At 38.4% G+C, this 21,167-nt stretch overlaps 3 protein-coding genes across 6 annotated transcripts; all 3 read right to left on the minus strand.

Annotated features, from left to right (window-relative positions):
• Positions 1-1,399: 1,399 nt before the first annotated feature.
• On the minus strand, positions 1,400-13,804 carry sphk2 (sphingosine kinase 2). 4 transcript variants are annotated; one of them, XM_041988043.1, is made up of 8 exons: positions 13,681-13,804; positions 9,401-10,889; positions 6,565-6,714; positions 6,392-6,486; positions 6,189-6,304; positions 5,300-5,503; positions 3,449-5,039; positions 1,400-3,288 (listed from the first exon to the last, which is right to left on the minus strand). In XM_041988043.1, the coding sequence occupies exons 2-8, from the start codon at positions 9,861-9,863 to the stop codon at positions 3,226-3,228; spliced, it is 2,682 nt and encodes an 893-aa protein (XP_041843977.1). In that variant the 5' UTR covers positions 9,864-10,889; positions 13,681-13,804; the 3' UTR covers positions 1,400-3,225. The 4 variants fall into 4 exon arrangements, with proteins under 4 accessions (XP_041843977.1, XP_041843979.1, XP_041843978.1 ...); XM_041988045.1 differs by having other exon boundaries at positions 13,670-13,804; XM_041988044.1 differs by having other exon boundaries at positions 13,666-13,804.
• A 250-nt stretch (positions 13,805-14,054) lies between these two features.
• rpl18 (ribosomal protein L18) lies at positions 14,055-18,332 on the minus strand. The gene is made up of 8 exons (XM_041987507.1): positions 18,286-18,332; positions 17,985-18,171; positions 17,277-17,363; positions 17,030-17,137; positions 16,396-16,494; positions 16,173-16,296; positions 15,165-15,234; positions 14,055-14,184 (listed from the first exon to the last, which is right to left on the minus strand). Exons 1-8 carry the CDS (start codon positions 18,330-18,332, stop codon positions 14,109-14,111), a joined length of 798 nt encoding a protein of 265 aa, XP_041843441.1. The 3' UTR covers positions 14,055-14,108.
• Positions 18,333-18,737: 405 nt separating this feature from the next.
• si:ch211-120k19.1 (uncharacterized protein LOC563199 homolog) lies at positions 18,738-20,288 on the minus strand. The gene is made up of 5 exons (XM_041988509.1): positions 20,193-20,288; positions 19,650-19,993; positions 19,388-19,458; positions 19,250-19,279; positions 18,738-19,149 (listed from the first exon to the last, which is right to left on the minus strand). Exons 2-5 carry the CDS (start codon positions 19,981-19,983, stop codon positions 19,030-19,032), a joined length of 555 nt encoding a protein of 184 aa, XP_041844443.1. The 5' UTR covers positions 19,984-19,993; positions 20,193-20,288; the 3' UTR covers positions 18,738-19,029.
• Positions 20,289-21,167: the final 879 nt, after the last annotated feature.

Genomic DNA, 21,167 nt, shown 5'->3' on the forward strand with positions numbered 1-21,167 from the left:
GAATAAAAATTAAAATTTTGGCAGCAAGAAAATTTGGGACAGTTGAGTTATTAAGACATAGTTTGAAAAAACTAAATTAAAATTAAGTGTTCTTTTACTAAATATGTATCCCTTAGATATAGTGGATCAGATATAAGGTAGATGTTTTCATAAAATAGAATACAAATTTTAATGAAATTCCAACTCTGATTTTGACCCAATTCAGTAGAATGGTCCATATATATTAAGCATTTTAATGTAACAACAGAACCCGTAATTGATGTTGGTGCTTCTGGTTGTATCAGGTGTTCATTAGCAGTTCAGTGCCTTAATGCGAGACAAATGTATCCCACCATACTTACTCATTTTACATACAAGCTTCATCCTGTTCAAACATGCGTAATCCTGCAATATTGTTAAAGCTTTTTAAATTGGACTAAACTCCCTACTAATACAGTGAATTATGTGACATGTCAACCAATATTGTAACCTTTCGGGGGTCGGTCTTAGCAGGCAGCTGTCCTGCAGGTTTTTAATGTTTTCTTGCTTCAACACATCTGACTAAAATTAAATGGATTGAGCAGCATATGAAGTTCTGCACAATGACACATTAATTTGAGTCAGGTGTGCAGGAGCAGGGAAACAAACAAAAAAAAAAAAACCCTGCAGGATTTCAGAGTTTGGAGAGGAAATCTTTTGGATGCAAAGATGTATTCCCAGTCAGTTCTTTGTAAGAAAAATGTACGTCCAAACAGAATCTAAGCACGTGTCTAAAAAGAGAGACTTCTCCTGAAACTGTAAGGCAGAAATTATGATTTCTAATAAGCATAATTAAGAGACATGCAGATGAGTAACCACAAATTTAGTAAAATTGCTGATCAAAGCAAAAGCTCAGACCTTTTGTCTTCAAACATATTAGAGACAACTTAAAAACAAGCATTAATTTAAACCAGACAAACTTATAAAGTTACATTTATTGGAAACCATATGTAACTATTAACTGTACATTATGTGTATATCTTCATTTAGTAATAATTACAACTTCATTACAAGCAGTCCTCTACAGACATTTTAATGGCAGTATCAACTTAAGAATTATACCCCAACACTGTCATATCAAATAGGTAAATAACATCACGGTCCCAACTATGGCTGTAAATGACAACAGGTTTATGAACGTAAACAAGTAATATCTAGGCTTCTAAAAACATTTTGGCAAATTTTCCATTTAAAGTGTATATAGATTCACCTATTTGGTAATATTACAAGCCTAGACTCAAAACCTTGTACTCACATTCTGTAGATGTGGAAGCACAGTGTGATTGTGGCATACTAGCTGCACTGTACACTCAGAGAGGGAAAAAAAGTAAAAGCAGAAATATACATATCGGTGAGCAAAAAGTTTTAGGTCCCCCCCCCCCCTAGTTTTAATTAGCTCATAATCAACAGCCAGAATTTACAGGCTTATTAAACAAAGGCATTGATTTGTCCAGGTGTGACCAAGACGTACAGTATGTTGATGATCCAAGCAGTTGGCACGATTTTACTGATTGATACATTCCACATGCTAATGATTTTTTTCTTATCCCAGACCACGTCTGTCAGCAGGTCTTAAGATAAAATGAGTTTTTAAGAGACAAGTCAGGCTCCAAGGTCTGCTGTTAGATTTTACTTATCATTTGGAAGTACTTTTGTTCTCTGCAGTCGGCAAATTCCTCACAGTGCAAGTTGGCTTCTCCTCCATCTTATCATCAAATATCTGATCTGATAATATAGCAATACATTTTCGTGCTGTCTCGTTTTACCTTTTTCTAAATGCTTTTTTTAAACAATTAGTCCTATTTTTTCAAAAAATGTAAGTGTTCAAACTGCAGCACTTAATCTCAGACAATAAAACTAATTGGATTTCCTAATCCCATCTGGCTTGGACTGTTTATGCTAATGAATCCACTTTCTGGAACAGAACATATGTGGCTATGCCACACAATTAGTATGTAAACATTACAAAGCATCTAGTGTTGAATTTGTTCTTCTTCAACTCAAGTTTTTGTGCACTACTTTTTAATATTGTGATGTCATCTAAATACAGTCAAATGTAATAGTTCAGACATATTTTAGACATGAAATAGTGCTGAAGGCAAAAGCTCTGAATTTGTTTATTTTTTAAACAACGTGGCTAAAAGCATTGACAAAAAAAAAAAAAAAAATATCACACATTTATATGTTCAATATATTGCAAAGACTGATATCACTGACATCTCTAGCAGCGTGCATCCATTGTCTAAAGAAAACAGGCAGAATCCAAACATGTTGATGCTGGTTACCACTCAATGGTTCTTTCTCCTTATCATAACGATCCTAAAAAGTTTCTTCTTGCTGTTCTACACAGTTTGCATAAAAAAGTACTTAAAGCCACTTCCTCCACTGTTTAACAGTGGCTTTAGTGGCATGCTTAAAGATAAGTTTCCAGTTGGCACAATGAACAGTCTAAATATACAAGAATAGCACTGCTTTTATATAGCTGATGCAATCTCAAAGGTGGACAGAGATCGATAAGGTTTAGGTTCCTTATGTAAGAAAGAACAGGCAAAGGTACAGCTGAACTGTACAGTGTCAGATAAGGCATTCCTTTGAGGACTTAAGATTTTATACTTAAACATTTAGACACTGGCAGAGGTGAGGCTGAAGATAAGGGATGGAGGATAAGTTTTATGTGGAGCTAGCCCCAGTAAATCTTAGTATTTCTTTTAATAGCTTTCCACATTTAAAAACAACTTTCTAGGAAACTAATCAGTTTTCTTATTATCTCATTGTAAGGCAAAAGTCAGGTAGTGCTTTTTTTTTTTGCATGCATACTAATATGTATACATCCAACACATGCACTATCTGCACAAAAACATCCAAAACATTCGATTGCCATTTCCTCTTATTATCCACAATTGTGCAGTTTTCATGCTTCTCAGGGTACGCTGAGCGTGATTCTCCATCTGTGCAATGAAGTGCATTTTCATCCATTTTCAAATTCATTACTAATCCCTGCAGTTGTTCTCCAATGATGCGTGGCTCGGTAAATTATCCCTTTTATTAATCCCTTAAAAAAAAAAAAAGAAAAAAAAAGGCAGTTCCTGCAATCCATGCTAATTTAGGTGTCTAAGATTCTGCCCTTTCCCTTAGAGTATTGACAGCAACAGAGATAATATAATTCAGTAGAGTGCTGATATGTCATCCAACTCAACCAATCCCTGATTAAAATCTGGTTATCTGTACTCCAGGATCTCCAACAATCAGACGAGTCATGGAAGGATGGACCTGGAAAATATTGAGAGATCAGGAAAAAATTATTAGTATCTAATAGATGCAAGATCACAGCATTAATACTTAGTACGAAGCAAAGCCTATTTGATCACATAGAATTCACATTCAATAACAATTAAATTTACTCCTAAAAGCTATTTTTCTTCTTTCTGACCTGTGCTTGGAGTGGCCCGTAGGGCACAAGTTCTCCATCCACAGTGAGTGTTCCTCGTGTAGATAGAGGCTGCAACCTGAAGGCCTTGCAGGTTACATGGCTCACATACGGCGAGCTGACGGAGTGGTGGCTTCCTCTTTCCATGGCAAAGAACAGTCTGAGTAGGGTGGCTCTGGAGATCCCTGCCCGCACAAAGGTCAGGTGGATCAGCCCATCATCAAACCTGGCCTGTGGTGCGGCATGGAGGTCAGCCCCAAGGTGGGTCTGATACAGAGCCAAGACCAGAACAAAGTCCCCCTCAATGGTGACCCAGTCTCTAGTGGGAAGGGGTTGGTCAAGAGGGGGTAGCAAGTCATCCCTTGGTAAATCTAAAGGCAGCGAGACAAATGGACGGTTCTTGAAGGGTCCTGCTGGTTCGGCAATGTCAAAATTAAAAGATGAAGATGGTGTGCGTAAAGAGGGAGAGGGCGAGGTGGAATTTGGGGTATCTGGACGGGGAGCGAGGTAGGATGAGTGTGGGGAGGCACAAGAAGGAGAAGAGGGGGGTGTGGGAGATAGGGAGAGAGGGGGGAGTTTAGGGGGGAGGGAGTTTGTGTGGGAGTGCTGAAGGAGTGAGAGGGGTCTCGGGCGAGAGGCGTTTTGGTTTTGGTCCAGGGCCTTCTGCTTGTAAGAGAAAGGAGAATGACGAAAGGGAGAAGAGATGGTGAGAGCTCGCTCACGAGCCACATCCAGTGGGTATGTTTCTTTGTGGAAGTAGGTTCCATTCAGATCCATGTCCTCCACACCATATGATGAATTAGGATCTGCATGGACTTCCTGACTGAGAGGCTGGTTGATTAGAGCACTGGCTATCTGACTTGAAGGAGCTGAATTCTTTCTTACCAGCTGTCTGGCTTCCTGAAGGCTGTCCTGGTAATTGATACAACCTTCTGGCTCTTCATCTGCCTCCCGCCCCATGTCTAACCCATAGTTCTCTCCCAGCTCTTGTGCATGTAACACTCCTTCCCCCTCTAAAGAACCACCACTGCCTTCCTCATCCTTCCCTCCATCCTCCATCACTCCAGAGTTTTGCTCTACCATTCCCTCATCTTCCCTTTGATCATTGATCCTCTCCAACCTGTCTTCCTTTCCCATACCGCATTCATTCCTTTCATTGGATTCAGAACTTGTCCCAGACCTCTCAGAACATGTTCCTGACTTTTCCTCTTCTGCTTCCATCTCCATCTCCATCTCCCCTTCTCTCTCTCTGTCTTCTGCAAGACTGCTTGCCCTCACTACACCAGTTCCTCCTCCCCTGGCCCTCTCCCTTCTTCTCTCTCTCTGTCTCTGCCTCTCCTCCTTTTCCCTCTCTCCTTCCCCCTTCCGCAGGCTTCTCTGCTCACTGATGCCCATATCAGAGCAGGTTCGATGGATAGGTGTTCGGCAGAAACCCTCCAGTCCTTCTGTGATACTGCGGGAGAGAGGTCTCCTTGGTGGAGGAGATGCAGTAACAGAGGGAGGCAGGTAGGACAGTCGACCCTTGTAAGATCGAAGTGAAGCAATGCGCACTAAGGTGCCCAAGGTGAAGCGGGCTGATCCCAGGCCACGATACCTGGAATAAGAAAACATTTAAAGTGAAACCATATTTTGGTAATCAAACCAAGTAATGCCACATAGTTTCATGAGGAGTGATTAACCTAGTGGTTACAGAGGTGGGCTTGGGTCTGGAGAACTGGGTGGTAAGAAAATGCCAGCCCACTGCTCCTAGTGTAATTAGTGGTGGGTTAAAAGCAGAGGACTAATTTTGGAGTGTTTCATAAGATATATACTGACAAAAGATTTCTTCTTCCACATAATTAGTTATTCACACACCTTTCACTCTCAATGTCCACATCGGACACAAAACCCCAGGCAACAGAAAGGAAGGAAAACAGTCTCCTGGGTGCTGCAGCATGGCTGTTGTTGGAGGGAGGGGGGCTTGTTGTCACAGAGACCAGGTCCATGGGTCGGATACCGCCTCGACAGAGCAAAAAGCAGCAGTTCAACAGGAGGGGCTCTCGAAGGCACATGTCATACCTGAGAGAGAGATACATAAAAATAAAAAAGACAAAAAACCTGGTGTCAGTACTGGAACTTAGTCTTGTGGGGAATATTCCAGTTATCTATACCTGCCACAGCTGTTGCCTGGTCAGCTTTGTACCAAGTCAGATTTCCTGATCTCCCAAAAGGAAAAAAAACACAACCTTTTTTTTCAAACTTGCAGCAGACATTTTAAAGGTATGTTCGTTCTTTTTTATGCCAAGTAGAATTGGACTGAGATATATAGAACATAAACAAACCCAGATGCTCAAAATTTAATCTGTGGTGATATCAATTTGACATCTTCTATAGAATACTGTAAATTTACATGTCCATGACACTGAGTCCTTAAACTATTTTATCTAGTGGTGTACGATGGCCTAATTACATTAAAGCACTAATTATCAGCAAATCACTGTGGCCCTTAGTTACACAACACATCAATATTGGACAACACACAGACAAAAGATTTCAGAAATTAACAACGGAAAAAATAAAACATCTGAAAAACACAAGATTTCAGATAACACTTTAATATAACTGAAAACAGCATTTAAGAAAAGTACAACTACACAAAACACAGAGAGGTATGTTCCTTAATCTGACACTTTAGGCTGAGCTGAAATCCATTCTCCAGCCACAAATGTCACAATTTACAGACTTATATGAAAGAAATGCTCACCCTGCATGGTGGTTGATGGAACCAGCCAGTGCATTCCCAGAGCCACAGGGCAGAATACCAACAGGTGTTTTTATTGCTTGTTCCCAGTCTGGGCGCTCCATCAGTCCATTAATTACCTAGAGAAACATAACAGAAAGGTTAAGGCATTGGTGGAAACACATATGCATTTCATAATGCTTAATTCTACAACAGGAACACCTCACCTCATGCAGCAAACCATCCCCAGACACAATGATGATGCCATCCCACTCTGGGAGCGATATCTCTCTGATAAGCTCTCTTGCATGGTTCTGACGTTCTGGGATAAGATTCATTAATTAATATCCATCTTATGTACATCATCTGCCACATGAGACTGTTTTTGTTTTCACGTTACCTGTTTGTATGAGGTTGTAACTGATGTTGGCCTCTCTAATCATTGGCAGGATGTGGGTCTGACACCACTGCATCGCTTGGCCCCTTCCACTGAATGGATTGACCAATAACAGCAGTCGCCTCGGACGAGGTAGCAGACTTCTTGAAAATTCTGAAGGACAAAAAAAACCCAAAACAAAACAGTATGAATGAGAATTAAATCCACACCACTTTTGTCCAGGATATATAAAAAAAAAAGAAAAAAAAAGCATTAATCAGATTTTCAGGGGCCAATTGTGACATAAACTAAGCTCTGATTACAGAGTTGCCCAACGCTGGACTTTGAATGCATTTAACTAATTGAGCCTCTTTCATTTCACCTCAGGATCTACTTCACCCGGCACAAAGTTGACATTCATGCCTGCTGGTTAATCATTTAATTTCAGAAACATGGTAATAAAACACATTTTGTAAATTGTAGTATTAGTCCCCAGTTAACCTCTGGATTCACGCAATCGGTCACATCGATGTACAAAAACAGTGAGAAAAAAAAGAAAGAAAAAAGGATTCTAAGCAATAGTTAATTTAAAAGATTTAGGGGCTGAGTTATGACGAGGGCAAAACTGCTGCGCTATTTAACATTTGCTGCGCAGTTTTGCTCTGGTTATGTTTCTACGATTAGCGCCTGATCTATTAAGACTGCTCCTGTTATCATTTGCGGAGCAAACAGCAGTATTTAAATGAGGATTTAGCGGCGCTGTTTGCTCTGTCATGTAAGGTTCTGGAGAGCAAGGAAACCGCAAACGCAAAATTAACTTTTATCCGATAGAAGTTGAGACAAATAAAGGAGACAAATAAAAATATTGCGGAAGTCGAGGAAAAAAATCTAAATGTCACCAGAAATGCTGCAATATAGTTTCATATTCAAGTTCAATTTATTTATAAGGCACACTAACAACAACCTTTAGGAACCAAGGTATTGTACATATAAAAACATGCAAGGAACAAATAAGAAATAATAAAGGTTTAAAAGCTATAAAGAAATAATAATAATAATAATAAAAGACAGGCATGATAAAGTCTTTAAACTTATCCAGCAATTCTAATATTGCAACGCTGGATCGTCTCCACAATCCTCTTCTCTGGCATTCTAAATATATTAATATAATAGAAAAAAATGCATTATCTTAGTCGCCTTTCATGGTGTCTGTGCCTCCTCCTTAAAATTATTACTGCAGCCATTGCGCGTATACTGTTGTGCCAATTAGCACCTGCTTTTCAGAAACGCTATTTTTAGAGCAAACATAAACACCGCAAACTATTTGCGGGCTACATGAATCCCACTGCTGCGCAAACCAGATTTATTTGCATAGTCTCCTCCCACTAATGTGCACTTTCTGGCCGGAACGCCCATAATGCATATGCAGTAGCTTCAGAAACGCAAAGTGGAGAGCGGCGCAGTTTTGCCAGGATAACTGACGCAGTTCCATGTTTGCGGCTTTGATAGATAAGCTTGGGCCGATTTTAGCGGAGCAAAGCCGTCTGCACCTGTTTTAGTACACGCAAAGCGTTAATAGATCAGGGCCTTAGTGTGCTAAGGATGGATGCCAGTGTTGCAGGGACGGAGATGAAAGGGCTACATTTGCAGTTAAATCTGGATTATGCAACAAACACGACCAAAGCAAAGCAGTAAACAACTAAGCACCGTTAAGACCAATCAGCACAAGAATTCACAGAAACAGTGATTCTTTAGAAACACTGGTTGACATGAATATTCATCTAAATGAAGTGAAACATGCTAAGACAAGGCAAAAAAGGGACTGAGAAGAAATAAAAATTAAATGTGCCATTCCCCCCCCCCTTACACTGTTAGAGGAAGAAGCGTGAAGTGAACATTTTAGACTAATGAGAGCAAATACACATTTAAAAGAATTTATGAAAAGGAAAGGGGTGGCAAGCTTCAGCAGCTCCACCCTCTCTATCTTTACATTTCACACTGAAGGATGCAGGTCATGTGTGCAGGACAGATAAGGGAAGGAATAAAGAAGCAAAGTAACAGATAAAATAAGTAGAAAGATATAGTTACTTGAAATAGGGAAAATAACCAGTGACCCTGGATATCTGTGTTTCTTTGTGTGCATTGGTGTTTATCTCATTATTTGTGTGTGTGTGTGTGTGTGTGTGTGTGTGTGTGTGTGTCTGTGGATGCTCAACTACTGCATTCTCTAAAAGACTAAATGTGAGTGCTGAATATACAGGAAGGCCTTGGAACATTGTGGCATTTAGCTATACTCATCAAGCATTTACAAAAGAAGCATAAATGAAAGCTAAATGAGGCAACATTGTGAGTTCAAGACTCTTTCATGGAGACAATTGAAGGTCAGACCAACAACTTAGAACCGGTAAGCTACCTCATTCAAAGTCGTTCAACAGGACAATTTATCTATGATAAAAGGTCAGAAACAAAGTTAACTTTGTGTTCAGGTTGCTGTAACTTTTGGAGGTAAAAAAAAATGATAAAAAATTAAGCTAAAAACACCATATTAATTTATGTTTTGTATGGATATCCAGTATTTCATTCTTTGGGTTTGTGACTGAAAGACTTTTGATGACGTCAGCTTGTATCCAAGGAGATAGTTGTATTCAGTTTTTTTTTTAACTAAAAGATGACTAAAAGATTCACTGCTGAGGGAAAACAATACAGGCAAAAACATTTGGACACTGGCCATATGAACACATCTTATAAAAAGTCATCTTTCTCTACATGATGACACACAGACATGAAAACTTCTTCAAACATCAGTATAACGCAGTTAATCATGAGCCATCACACATACAATGGACAAATACACACTCACCTGTTTCAGCAGTGACGGTCACACCTCTGAGTAGACACTGCACAGCAGCCGACCACCTCTCAGCTTCAGGCCTGCTTTCAGCCAGATAGGCCTTCACCTGTCGGCGTCGTGACACCCCCTTCCGTCGTTTCCCTGGAGGGTACCAATACAGCACCAGTAAAGGAGGCGCAGGAGAACGAGGGCAGCTGCACCCCACCAATTCTGATACAGGCAGCAGGATACGGGCTTCCTTTCCTGATCGTTGAAACAGCCGTTGAATGTGTATGTGGGTGTGGGTTAGGGTCAAGGCATAACTGGATGCTGGAGCTTGAGCTGGGGAGGCAGCAGAGGAGAGTCTTCCTGGACTGCCAGGGCTGTTAGGGCAGCTGTTATTGTTGCTGTTACTGCCTGATTCCCAGCTTGCAAACTGGCCATGAAGGAGGGCTTCTGCTGGACAAGGTGAAGAAGGAGCTGGAGATCGCATCCTCACTGCTCAAGAGGACAATATTTACAAGTTCAATAAGCCTAACAGTAGATTTGTCAGTAGTTAGACACTTTGAATGGAGGAACTTCAAGATTTGCAGGGGAAGATATAAATGGATCTGAATGTTTGTCTTTCAGGCAATGTCCCAAAAAAACAGTTCTGCGAATCCATTTCAGTTAGATCTTCATTTGAAAAAGGGAAAAAAGAGAACTCCTTCCAGTTTATATTGTCAATCGTATAGAGTAATCATACAGTGAAAAAGGGAACTGCTAGAACGAGTATTTGTCGCAGGTAGAATCTTCCATCACAGTTTGTTCTTAAGAGCTGTCAGCTTATACAGTTTCCTGCCAGTTGAAAAATGGACAGGCAATACTTTCAACACAACAGGACTTGATATTACATCACACATTTAAACAAGTATTCTTCACTAAATTTGCATATATAAAACAAGTTTAAATTACAACTTAAAGCTGCCTTTATTGATGACAACACAAGGCAGCAGAGCAGCTACTTCACATTAACAATAAATCTTTATATCATTATAAAAAAGAACAAAAAAGAACCTCTTAATTGCATTAAATTATAGACCAATTAAGTATGAATAAGACAATGAAACACACCTTGTTTACATAAGGAGGCTAAAACAATTAAATTAAGTGAAAGCACAAGATTTTTTATAAAGTATGTTGCATGGCAAGTGCAGCCTGAAGTGTAATTAATGCCACAAAGATAAGTGCAAGTTTTTCAAGACCTTTGATACCTCTATTGCTATCTTAAATCTTAGTGATATGTCAGAGGCAGACAAGAGGAGGGACAAGGCCAGTCTCCAAGACAGTAGTGTGATACACTTAATGTTTTTTTTTTCCAAAGAAATACTCATTAAAGGAATACTGAAACAAGAAAAAAAAGACAAAAAAGGAACAAAACAAAAGACAAACAAGGAGAGAGCTCAAGGTGAGTCCCTAGTTTATGTCATCTTAATGTCCTTCATTAGTGTGTCACGTTCCCTCCCAAAGATCTCTGTTCCTGCATGAGGGGAAGGGAAAAAAGGACAACTTTATTTATTTATTCATTAGGATCCCCATTAGCTTCCACAAAGTGGTCAATAGTCACCCTAGGGTCCTCACAATAACGCAACAATAAGAAAAACAAAACAGACAAAATATAAAAATCTGCATAAAAATCAAACAATAACCAAATTAGCTGTAAATACATATTAGGAAAGAAAATCACAAAAAATCTAATACGCAGTTCATAAGTTAGTGGTAAATAAATACAGTTACATTGCATCTACCAAAGTGGGAGTAAATTCCAAGCCAAAGAAGCTCTATAATGGACAGTCCTCATCATAATATTTTATTGTGGTTTTGGCACCACCTGTGCTCACTTGTCGAGTGTTATGTCCATGGCAAAACCCTGAAAATTTGATCTGTTCATAAAAAAAAATGTGGCATACCATTCCATATAACATTATAAATGAACATCAAAAGACAATAATTGAATTTATTCTCAACAGTTACCCATGATAATTATTTATGCATCTCAGTTAAACTGGCACGAAATGAACAATGGAGAACTAATGTGTGACCTGAAGTTTTGTAAGATGTGTCCCAGCAGCACTTGACCAAATAACAGGGAAGTAAGCCAAATATGACCGAACAACATCATGCATAAGAGAAGATGGAACATGAGCAGAACATTTCCTTGAAACTGCAATGCCCTTTCCCATCTTTGAAACAATATGATCAATCTGATCTGACCCAAGACAATAATTTATCTAATTTAACACCCAATAATTTGGTCTTAGTCACCTGCTCGACTGATACCCCATCTACAAACAAATTAGTTGCAGTGGCATTAGCAAGAGCATACCTACCTACTACCTACTTCCATAATAACAGTTTTAGTTTTGGCAGTGTTTAATACGGACTGGTTCATTCTTACTCATTTGGTTACATTATTTAACTCAACCTGAAGTTTCTCCCACAGCACAAATGACATTAGTGATGCACAGAAAAAAGTAGAGTCACCTGCATACATAATTAAATTAGCATTTTTAATACAACTGTCTGTGTGCATCTGGTAAACTGGTCAATAAAACAGCACCAGCATCTCTACATGTTGGCCATCATGCAGAAAGTAATTTCAGAGAAGATGATTAGGAAATTAAGATTTTTTTAAGACAACGCTAAAGTAAGTAAACTAAATAAATCTTTACCTCTGGCTCACCAGGACCAGGTCAACAAATGAAAATAATACTAAAATCGCATTTTTACACAATCAGAATGCAACAGCTACAGAGGACAGTAGTGATAAGAGGAAGAGATTAAGCTGACAGGGTGAAGCAATTAATGTTCACTGACCTTAGGTGTGTCTGCTGGACTGACTCACAGTCACACATCCTCAACTATCTTGCTGAGACACCACATTATTTTTGTCGAGAGGATAAAAAGACTATTTCAGTTGCCATTTTCATACTCAGGGCTTTTGTGTAACAGGATTTGGAGACTAAGTGCATCTTTCACAACCTGAAATTTGGACCGCTGACTTAAATGGTACTGGATTTATTTATTTTGTTTTTTTTAAAAAAGGTTTAGTAATTAACATTAAAATTTCACAGTCTTACAATTATCCTAACAAAGAAACTGGTTCATAATGAGTCTGATCATTTTTAAATTTCATAAAACATTTATTTAAATAAGAAACAGTGTTGAGACACTCAAAAAGCTATATTCACAACTCGTTGCATGATTTCTGACAGTATTAAAATTATCTTTTGTCAGAAACTTATAGTCTAGTAATGCTAATGCTCCAAGTCACTTACTGGACTATTGCCGTGGGGCTTGGGTATGCCATAAATTAACAGCCTGGTCACATCTTTAAAAGTTTTTTTAACAGCTAGGAAGCATTATCCAAGCTGTACTGCAGACAAAATCAATACTTGGCTAATGTCCTGTTCTGAAAAGAATAGTACCTCACTGATGCCCATTGTTGCACCTTACGTCCTTGAAGTGCAGGGTGGGGACACCCAAAAATAACATAAATAACACAAGCAGGCTAAATTTGTCACCTACACAATGAAGCTGCTGTGGAGTATGTTGGTCAAATTGCGGTTAGGTTGTACTTTTAAACACGAGAACATTTATCTTCCTATGGTAATATAACTCGATTAGGGGTAGCTTGTAGTAGTAGTAGTTTATAGCTTGGCAGAGCGTCTGGTGGTCTTTAGTAAAATGCAATTTCACCAGCAAACTTTGATCGATGTTGTCCACCTATGCCAGCTAGCAGTCCGACAGGCTATTAGCCAGTTAACTCACTTAAAGCTGTTTTCTCATTTTTAGCATTGCCAAGGTGAGGAAGCACTTTCGTGGACGTTTAAGCCTTTGAAAAAATAAAAAAAAGTTTTATAAGTTTGAGGAACAAATTCACCCCTAATAGAGGGGCAAGCGGAAAAGAGACCGAGCTTTAACGTTAGCTGCTGTAAACTGCTGCCTGTCAATGGCAACACAGCGGCGTCAGTTAGCCGCGGCTAGCTGTTTGCTACATGACGTGCAGCCGCATTGCAAGCCAGTTTACCAAACCATTTACATTTTACTCCATTGGAACTCGGCAAATGTACTCATACTGGAAACCCGCAGCTGACATTTAGTTTGATTACTAATTCCAGATACACAAATTACCGAGTTAGCCAACGAATATCATGGTTGACTATCAAGAATATGCTTAATGGCCACTTTTTAAACTTGATATATTAATTGTTCTGGATTAGTAAAAGTCTAATTGAATATAACAGAAGACTAACAAACCCAAATATTACCTCATCTTGTCTCCCCCTTCACGACGGTAGTTGGTCGCGGGCTGTGAAAACTGTGGTTCAATGCAGGAAGCGTCTGGACACGAAGCAGCGGCGGCTCTTGAGTGGCGGAGAGGAAATCCAATGACAAGGAAAACACTGCAACACCCACCGACATTCTCCAATCATCAACACAACACCACTTCCGGGCTAAGTCGTTTGTTATCAGGCCAACTGATGAATGCTTATCAAAAGATTTTTCATTTTAAGCTTACGTTAGTCATAGAACGAGCGGTATGTAAGAGGAAAAAGTCTCGTGTCATTGACCGCCATGAATTTAGGATATTCCATGTTTCCAGGTAAATGAGTTGGTCAGTGAAAACACAGAAGACCACTGGTTTTGTACAGCCAATCTTTTATTTGTGTCAGACTGCATGAAAAACAAAAACAGACTAATTCTTGTAGCCACGGCTGGCTCTGCGACCACGGGCTCTCTCGAACTTCCTGCCCTTGGAGCGGACATAGGGCCTGGAAGAGGGAGGAAAAAGAAAGACTGGATTAAAAAAAAACACAATCCAATTTTTACATCAATTCAAAGTTGTAATCATCTTTATAGATCTTAAATATCGTGGATGTCTAGCATTTGTTTAACAATCTGTTAAGTGTTTGAAATATTTCAACACACTTATTTACATCAGTGGAAACATCTGACAAAGTCCAGGAATTTAATAAAACATTTTAGCAAAAAGGTACCAGATGTACAAGAAAATTACTGCAGACATATTTAAATCATCATTGGTGGGTGAACAATCAGTGTTTTACAACTAGTTCTATAACTGGACTCTTCAGAAACCCCTGTCTTTGCAGATTAAATTTAGAGTGAACTGCATTAAAAAAAAAAAAGTCAGATTATTTCTGTTTATAATGCAATATAAAGGTATGGCAGTTTCTTTGAACCAAACCTGAATACAAAATTACCCCACTGACAAATCATTTTACTCACATCCTAAAACCTTTGTTTATAAAAAGCTTATGATCAAGGGCTGATTAAATTCAGGTAGGCAGATATTTTTAAATGTATGATTGCTTTGATAAAGATGCTTAAATGGACAAAGTATTATATCTTGTGAACAAGTATACGTCTAAAAAAGGAAGGGAAAAAAAAGCAAATAAGCTTCATTCAAAATAAGCTGGTTTGGATGGGAAGAAATAGTAGTGCAAGCTAAATCTGAGGTACATGCAAGATTGTGAAAGCAATAATAAACATTAAGAGGAGTAGTTATCGCCAACCAGAACCAAAACCTTGAAAAAACAATAATGATCTTGGCTATTACTGTGAAAGGAGAAAAATGAAGATGTCTTTGGCTTTTCTGTTCTCCTATTAGGCTGCTGGGCAGTTATTTTATCTACTACTGAGCATGTCTCTTCTCAAAAGGTATAAACAGCTGGAGGGAAAATAAAAATAAAAAATACTGTTTAGATTAATGAGCTGTTTTGTGTATACATACTTGGTATGGCTGTGAGGGGTTCCAGGGGCTTTTCCAAAGTGCCTGTACACCTCTCTGGCTTTGCGGGGTCCTGAAATACAAACAAAGCTTTAGAAGTGTATACAAACACTACACAGCATCTCAAAAGAAATTTGTCATTTTTAATCTCCCATTTGCAAATTGTTAAATTTGTACACTTTAAAATTTTTCTTTAGGATATTAGTGAATATTAATATTTTAGTATGAATCTTTAACACAAACTGTTTTGATCTAGTTAAATACTGTCCATTTAAACATAGCTTAAGAGTGTTGAATGATTGCAAAATATGATGCCAATGGTTTAGTTATCTATCCCAGTTTTGAGAAGACTAGAAAACTATTTAACACTGTCTAAATAAAAAGTGCTGTGCCAGTTGTAGCATGCCTAATTCAGGGAACTTTAATGTGTGTTTGCTTTTATTAAAAAGTGATTCTTAAAGGCCTGTAAAGGCAAATAATAATATGAAGGTTCAAATGTAATGTTTTAACACAAGCACATCCTGTCTGCTCAAATCTCAGTACAAACAGCACTATCTGAAAAATGACTGCCACCTCACCAGCACATAGTGTTTTCACATTCCTTACTCTTGTCTTAAAAAAGGAATGGTACAGAAGTTTAGTTCCTACTGCAAATAAAAATGTAAAGCATGCAGTGTACAAGCCTTAAATGACTGACTTTCTGATGAATGTGTCATGAACACTCAACAGAAAGATAACACGCTTGCATAAAGTGAGCAGATTTTCACATATGAGAAAACTCATTCCCACATCAGAGCAGAAGACAACGTAGTGGATGTCGGATGTTTAGGGCAAAATATTTAGACAAAACTTGTTCAACAAACATATCCTTACAAGAAAATGAGCTCTGACATATCTACTAAAAATATGGTGGGATGAATCTTTTTTGTGATTTAGAAACACATTTTAATTTAATACATTATTCAGATTTAAACTTGCTTAATCTGTGGGGAAAAAATAAAGCTCAGTTACCTGACAGCAGCACTGTGCCATGTCCTTTAGGAGAGGCCAAAGCCAGCTGGTCAAAGGTCATCACCTGACCCCCTGCTTTAAGGATCCTGCGGCGGGCGCCATCAGTTACTCTGAGAGCGCAGATCTATGTGACAAAAACCAAAACTTCAGGACTATTTCAGAACATTAAAATGCTTAAGTAGCAGTCAATAATATGACATCTTTATGGGAAACTTAGATTTACCTTGAGCTTGGGGATATCCTGAATCCTGACATCATCAGTGACTGTTCCCACAACAACAGCGATTCTGTTCTCACGGCCGGGCAGCTTCATCTTACGGATCTAATATGTAGAAAGAAAAAAGACATAAGCCAAGTTAGTTTTTTTTTTTTAACCATCAAACACATGTAATATTTTTTTTGCCCACATTAGACTTGGCACAACATTAATGTGTAAAACACTTCTGTGTGGTTCTGCTTAAAATGCTTCACAGGTATAACAGAAAACTTAATTACTAAACATTTAACATGTTTAAACACATGCTAACGATCCAACAGCTAAGGAACAAATAAAATCACTGCATCTCAAGGCATTAACTGCATTTTCCCTTTATATTTTCATTCAGGTTAAAGTTTTTTTTTATTATTAATACAAGATCACATAAAAGCAACTATACAAAGGCAATATAAGCAGAATACACAACTTTCTATGAAGAAATTACATCTAAAGCTGAAACACAGTTTTTTCTAATTAGCACAATCAAATCAAAGTATACAGGGCAATAATACATTAATCTAGCACAGTTTAACTGCACAAAAAAAGGCAAAAAAAAGCAGCAGTTGCTAGTAGTGGAAAATGTGAGGAAATTCGTACTGACCAGGCGGGAGATGGAGATGGGAGGCCTGTTGCTCCTACTCATGAACAGCCTCCTCAGGACCACCTTGTTGAAGGGGGCATTACAGCGGCGGGCAAGGAACCTGTACAACTGTAAGAAACCCACAAAATGGTTATTTTAAACTAATACCTAACAGATATGAACTTATTCAATATATAAAATCAGAACGTAACATGCAAATAAAAACTGGCAATGCTGTTTCAAAGAATAAATTCCAAATATAATTTACCTTCACCAGGAGCCTCAGGTAGATATCCTGGCTCTTTGGCTCTTTCCTGTGCACCTTACGGTCCTTGTTGTGCCTGATGTCAACTCCCTTAAAAACAGAAACGTGTAAATGTGAATTTTTGAACAGCTGCTTCACTCATCTTACAGTTCTGATATGTAGGTGACTTTACATCTCTCGTTTTACAATGTACATCTGAGCCCACGACCGCCCAACTATATTTACTAGTACGTTAACAATAATAAAACTCTTTAAGCACACATCTAGTATACAATTCAAGGCTCTCTACATGTAGCATAGGCCGGTACACACGCTGACGCTCTAAAGCTAACTGCTATTATTACGGAACTGCAAACAAATTGACAAACTTCTTTTCGTCCCAAATTAACATTTGAGGACGCGTGTTAACTTGCCAAACTGGTACAATGTTGTTTATGATAAGGTTGTGCATTATGAACACATTTTAAGGGGGTGTTATAATCAATCTCAAGGACTGAAGCGGTAGCTCGTTCAACACCAATGTCGGTGTAAAAGAGGGTAAGCTAATATGAATTATATAGTCAAATCACAGAAAATTAAATCGACAATACAACACTGACTGTGTATATAATGTGTTTGTGTTTCCATCGAGGAGCTAATAGGGTTCACTTAACAAGATGATCATGGATTCTCAAGCAATCGTGTCTTTAAAATTCTGCTAACAGCACCTACCATCTTGGGCTCAGAGCGAAAAGGGAAAAGGAAGAACCGAAGTCTCGCGATAACACAGTACGCTGAAACCTTGGGCCTCTGATTGGCTAGAGAACACGCGTTTCCTGCCAGTCGTAGTAGAAACAGCTGCAATGATTCAGTGTGGTGCCCCAGGTGGTTGAAACAGCAAGAGCGACAACCAGTACTTCTGATTTAGTTGCTATCGGATACACAGTAAGTGTCTCAAGAAATTTCGATTCACCTGTTAATTAAATAAATAAATAAATAAACATTAGCTATGTTTTTTCACTGTTCATTTAACCCTTTTGAAAGGTTGTTATTACCTTCTGCTTTACCATAGATCCTCATATTTTCAATTTATTGAGACATATATAATTTTTGGTATTCTGTTCTCTGTGCAGATAATTTTGCCCATTTGCCAGTGCAAAAAATATGAGGCGCAAATTATTAATATGATATTATATGTATCTTAAAATTACTTTATTTTGATGAGCAGTTATAAATGTAGGTTAAGTCAAATGAACTTAGTTAAATATACAACTACAAACTATTTTTATTGTAAATTAAATATCATAAATAGTCTGTGTCGTGTAAATAGTGTTTATAGCATATATAATATGTAAAGGCTGTTTTTACAATACAGCATTTATTTTTTGGAGCACTGGAGTAAAATTAGTTTTGATTTAAGAAAGGTCAAAGTAAAATTGATGAAACATAAAAACATGTAAAAAGTATTCCTTTATTGGCTGCAAAATGTATGGAAACAAGCTCAACAACATGAGTGCTGATGAACAGAAGAGTATATGACACACAGACCTCTGACTGGATCCCTTTCTTGGGACAGGAGTCAGATACCCCCAAACTCCCATTTCAAACAAAAAGGCAACGTGAAAGTTCCTGTGATCATAGTATAACACTGTGGCATCATTTTAATTCACAGTCATGAAAAGATAATGTTGAACATTTTCCCAGAACATCTGATCTGCTCACAAATGAGCTTCAGTTAATATTATTTTACAAAACCTTGCATATGAAGGTCGCAGGTTCATTCAGGTTTGTTGCTGCGCTGCTGTCTGAGGTGACACAGGAAGATCGTGAAAGTCAGTGCGATACATCCCAGAAAAGCTGTCCGTGCCACAGGGGGGACAAATGTAAAGTTCACAGCCTGTAATGGAGCAAATGAAAAAAAAGTGGAAATAAAATGATGACTGTGTGTCACTGCATTTCTCTGAATTAGTGTGTGCAACGGAAAACCAGTATCTCACCTGCATTGTTGACCAGTACACCACCCCTGTCTATAGATAGATAGATAGATAGATAGATAGATAGATAGATTTAATTCATGGCATAATTTGGGGTCATCATGTTGTCTTGTGAAGACAAACACTAACTGTAAAATGTACCTTGTAAGATGTCCAGAATTTATGTCGCCAGTCTTCAAATAGGTCATCTTTGTTTTCTAGTAAACTTAAACCTGAAAGACAAAGATTACTTTAAAACTATTAAATGATTTAATCTCTGTTGAGTTGATAATTTAAACCAATTTAATTTCACATTAGAGGCCAGAATTTGTGAAATTTCGGAGTATCAAACGTATAAAATGGCAAAGTTTTATGTCTATCCATTATGTCAAAATGGTTTACTAACTCTTTGGGACACGCTTACCAATATAAAAGGCGCTGATAGTGAGAGGAGCTGCAACAAGCTGGTCAACCAAAACTTTGCCTGTCACTGCCCTCACTCCACTTCCTGGCAGCATCCTCTCCAACCCTCTTAGCCAGTGATAGTTAAAGTTGGCATGGAAACAAAAACCGACAGTCGCCACACGAGCCGTCTGATGCCAGTTAATGCCAACTGAGTCTCGTGATGAAGACCCCGCAGAAAGTTTCCCACCCAGCACGCTCTGCTGTATGAGGTCAGCTGAGGCAAACAGAGTTGTGTATCCCAGGACGTTACTGATGTACGGGTGAGCCTTGAACACAGCCCAGGCCCGATTCATGATGGATAGTCTGACCAGAAAAAGGAAGAGTTGCTGTGAGGGAGGGACTTTTAAATAGATGTTTAAAATAAGTTGATATTAATGAAAGTTAATAAATTGGAAGTGTCATTAATGTATATGCAACGCTAATAGAAGTTCAAATAACATATTGGAAATTGTTTTTGTTCTCTCTTTTTTACTTTTTAAAGCCAAATAATTGTCAAACCTACCTCTCAACGTGGCTCTTCTCACCCCTTCCTCCAATTTCCAACTCCAAAGAGAAACACACTCTTTTCTGATTGGCTCTGCTGGACACAGAGGAGGAGTGGGGGTAATCTACAAGTCACAGAGGTCTTCTCGCCGGGTCAAAGTTCTTCCAGTATTGCAGGGAAAGTGTGATAAAGCGTTATCAGCCCACTGAGAGGAATCTGGGAAAGAACCACATGGAAAGAAGGATTTCAAAATGACTGAAAAATAATCTGTAGCACACAAAAGAGATCATTGCAACACATTTACAAATAAATGTGCACATTTCTTAACCTAACAGTGTGATTTACCACACTGCCAGAAAAATAAGTCATAAGACCAATTTTATTTAATTTCTGTGTTAAAGCACAGACAGTACTTACCATAGATTTTTCAAATTTGGTGAGCTTTTGAAGTTGAGACCAAAGCAGTCAGTTAGCTCTGCAGGCCTCTGGTCAGAAAAACATGTGGTGTCACTATAAATAGATCCCACTCCTGCAGTAGTCGTTCACTCCTTGGAGCCAAGTAACATAAGATTTACAAAACCTTCAATCACATGAAGAAAGGAGACAGATTGAGTTGTTCCACTGCTCATGTAGAAGCAATATGTTGTTCTGTGCTGTGCAAAACTCTGGAGCCGCTGGAGCTGATTGTCCAGAAAAGAATGCAGAAGCTGCTGTAAATAACTGATTCTTCACATCCTCTACACAGCACAGTGAAGAAACAACAAAGCATGTTCAGTGTGAAGCTCGATCAAGTCCAGTGCAAGACAGAACGGGACTGGAGATCATTCCTGCCAGCAGCCATTGCCCTCCAGAACAAGACATTATTTTCTTGCTGCTGTTTATTTATTAATTTTCAATAAAAAAAAAAAAATAATAATTTTCATAATTTTTCTCTTGGGATTAATAAAGTAGTTTAATTTCATTTCATTAACACAGAACCTTTTTTTAGAGTTA

Source organism: Melanotaenia boesemani, chromosome 6 (genome assembly GCF_017639745.1).
Source record: "Melanotaenia boesemani isolate fMelBoe1 chromosome 6, fMelBoe1.pri, whole genome shotgun sequence".
In the NCBI taxonomy this organism is placed as follows: Eukaryota; Metazoa; Chordata; class Actinopteri; order Atheriniformes; family Melanotaeniidae; genus Melanotaenia; species Melanotaenia boesemani.

Coding starts and splice junctions, on each gene's coding strand:
- sphk2 (XM_041988043.1), bottom strand. CDS start 9,863: ATGCGATCTCCAGCTCCTTCTTCACCTTGTCCAGCAGAAGCCCTCCTT. Junction 6,305..6,391: donor GGGATGGTTTGCTGCATGAG/GTGAGGTGTTCC, acceptor ATGTTTCTCTAG/GTAATTAATGGACTGATGGA. Junction 3,289..3,448: donor ACGGGCCACTCCAAGCACAG/GTCAGAAAGAAG, acceptor AATATTTTCCAG/GTCCATCCTTCCATGACTCG.
- rpl18 (XM_041987507.1), bottom strand. CDS start 18,332: ATGAGGATCTATGGTAAAGCAGAAGGTAATAACAACCTTTCAAAAGG. Junction 17,364..17,984: donor TTCGCTCTGAGCCCAAGATG/GTAGGTGCTGTT, acceptor TCTGTTTTTAAG/GGAGTTGACATCAGGCACAA. Junction 16,495..17,029: donor CCATCTCCATCTCCCGCCTG/GTCAGTACGAAT, acceptor TCTACATATTAG/ATCCGTAAGATGAAGCTGCC.
- si:ch211-120k19.1 (XM_041988509.1), bottom strand. CDS start 19,983: ATGAATCGGGCCTGGGCTGTGTTCAAGGCTCACCCGTACATCAGTAAC. Junction 19,280..19,387: donor AATTCTGGACATCTTACAAG/GTACATTTTACA, acceptor ATCTATCTATAG/ACAGGGGTGGTGTACTGGTC. Junction 19,150..19,249: donor TGTACTGGTCAACAATGCAG/GTGAGATACTGG, acceptor GCTCCATTACAG/GCTGTGAACTTTACATTTGT.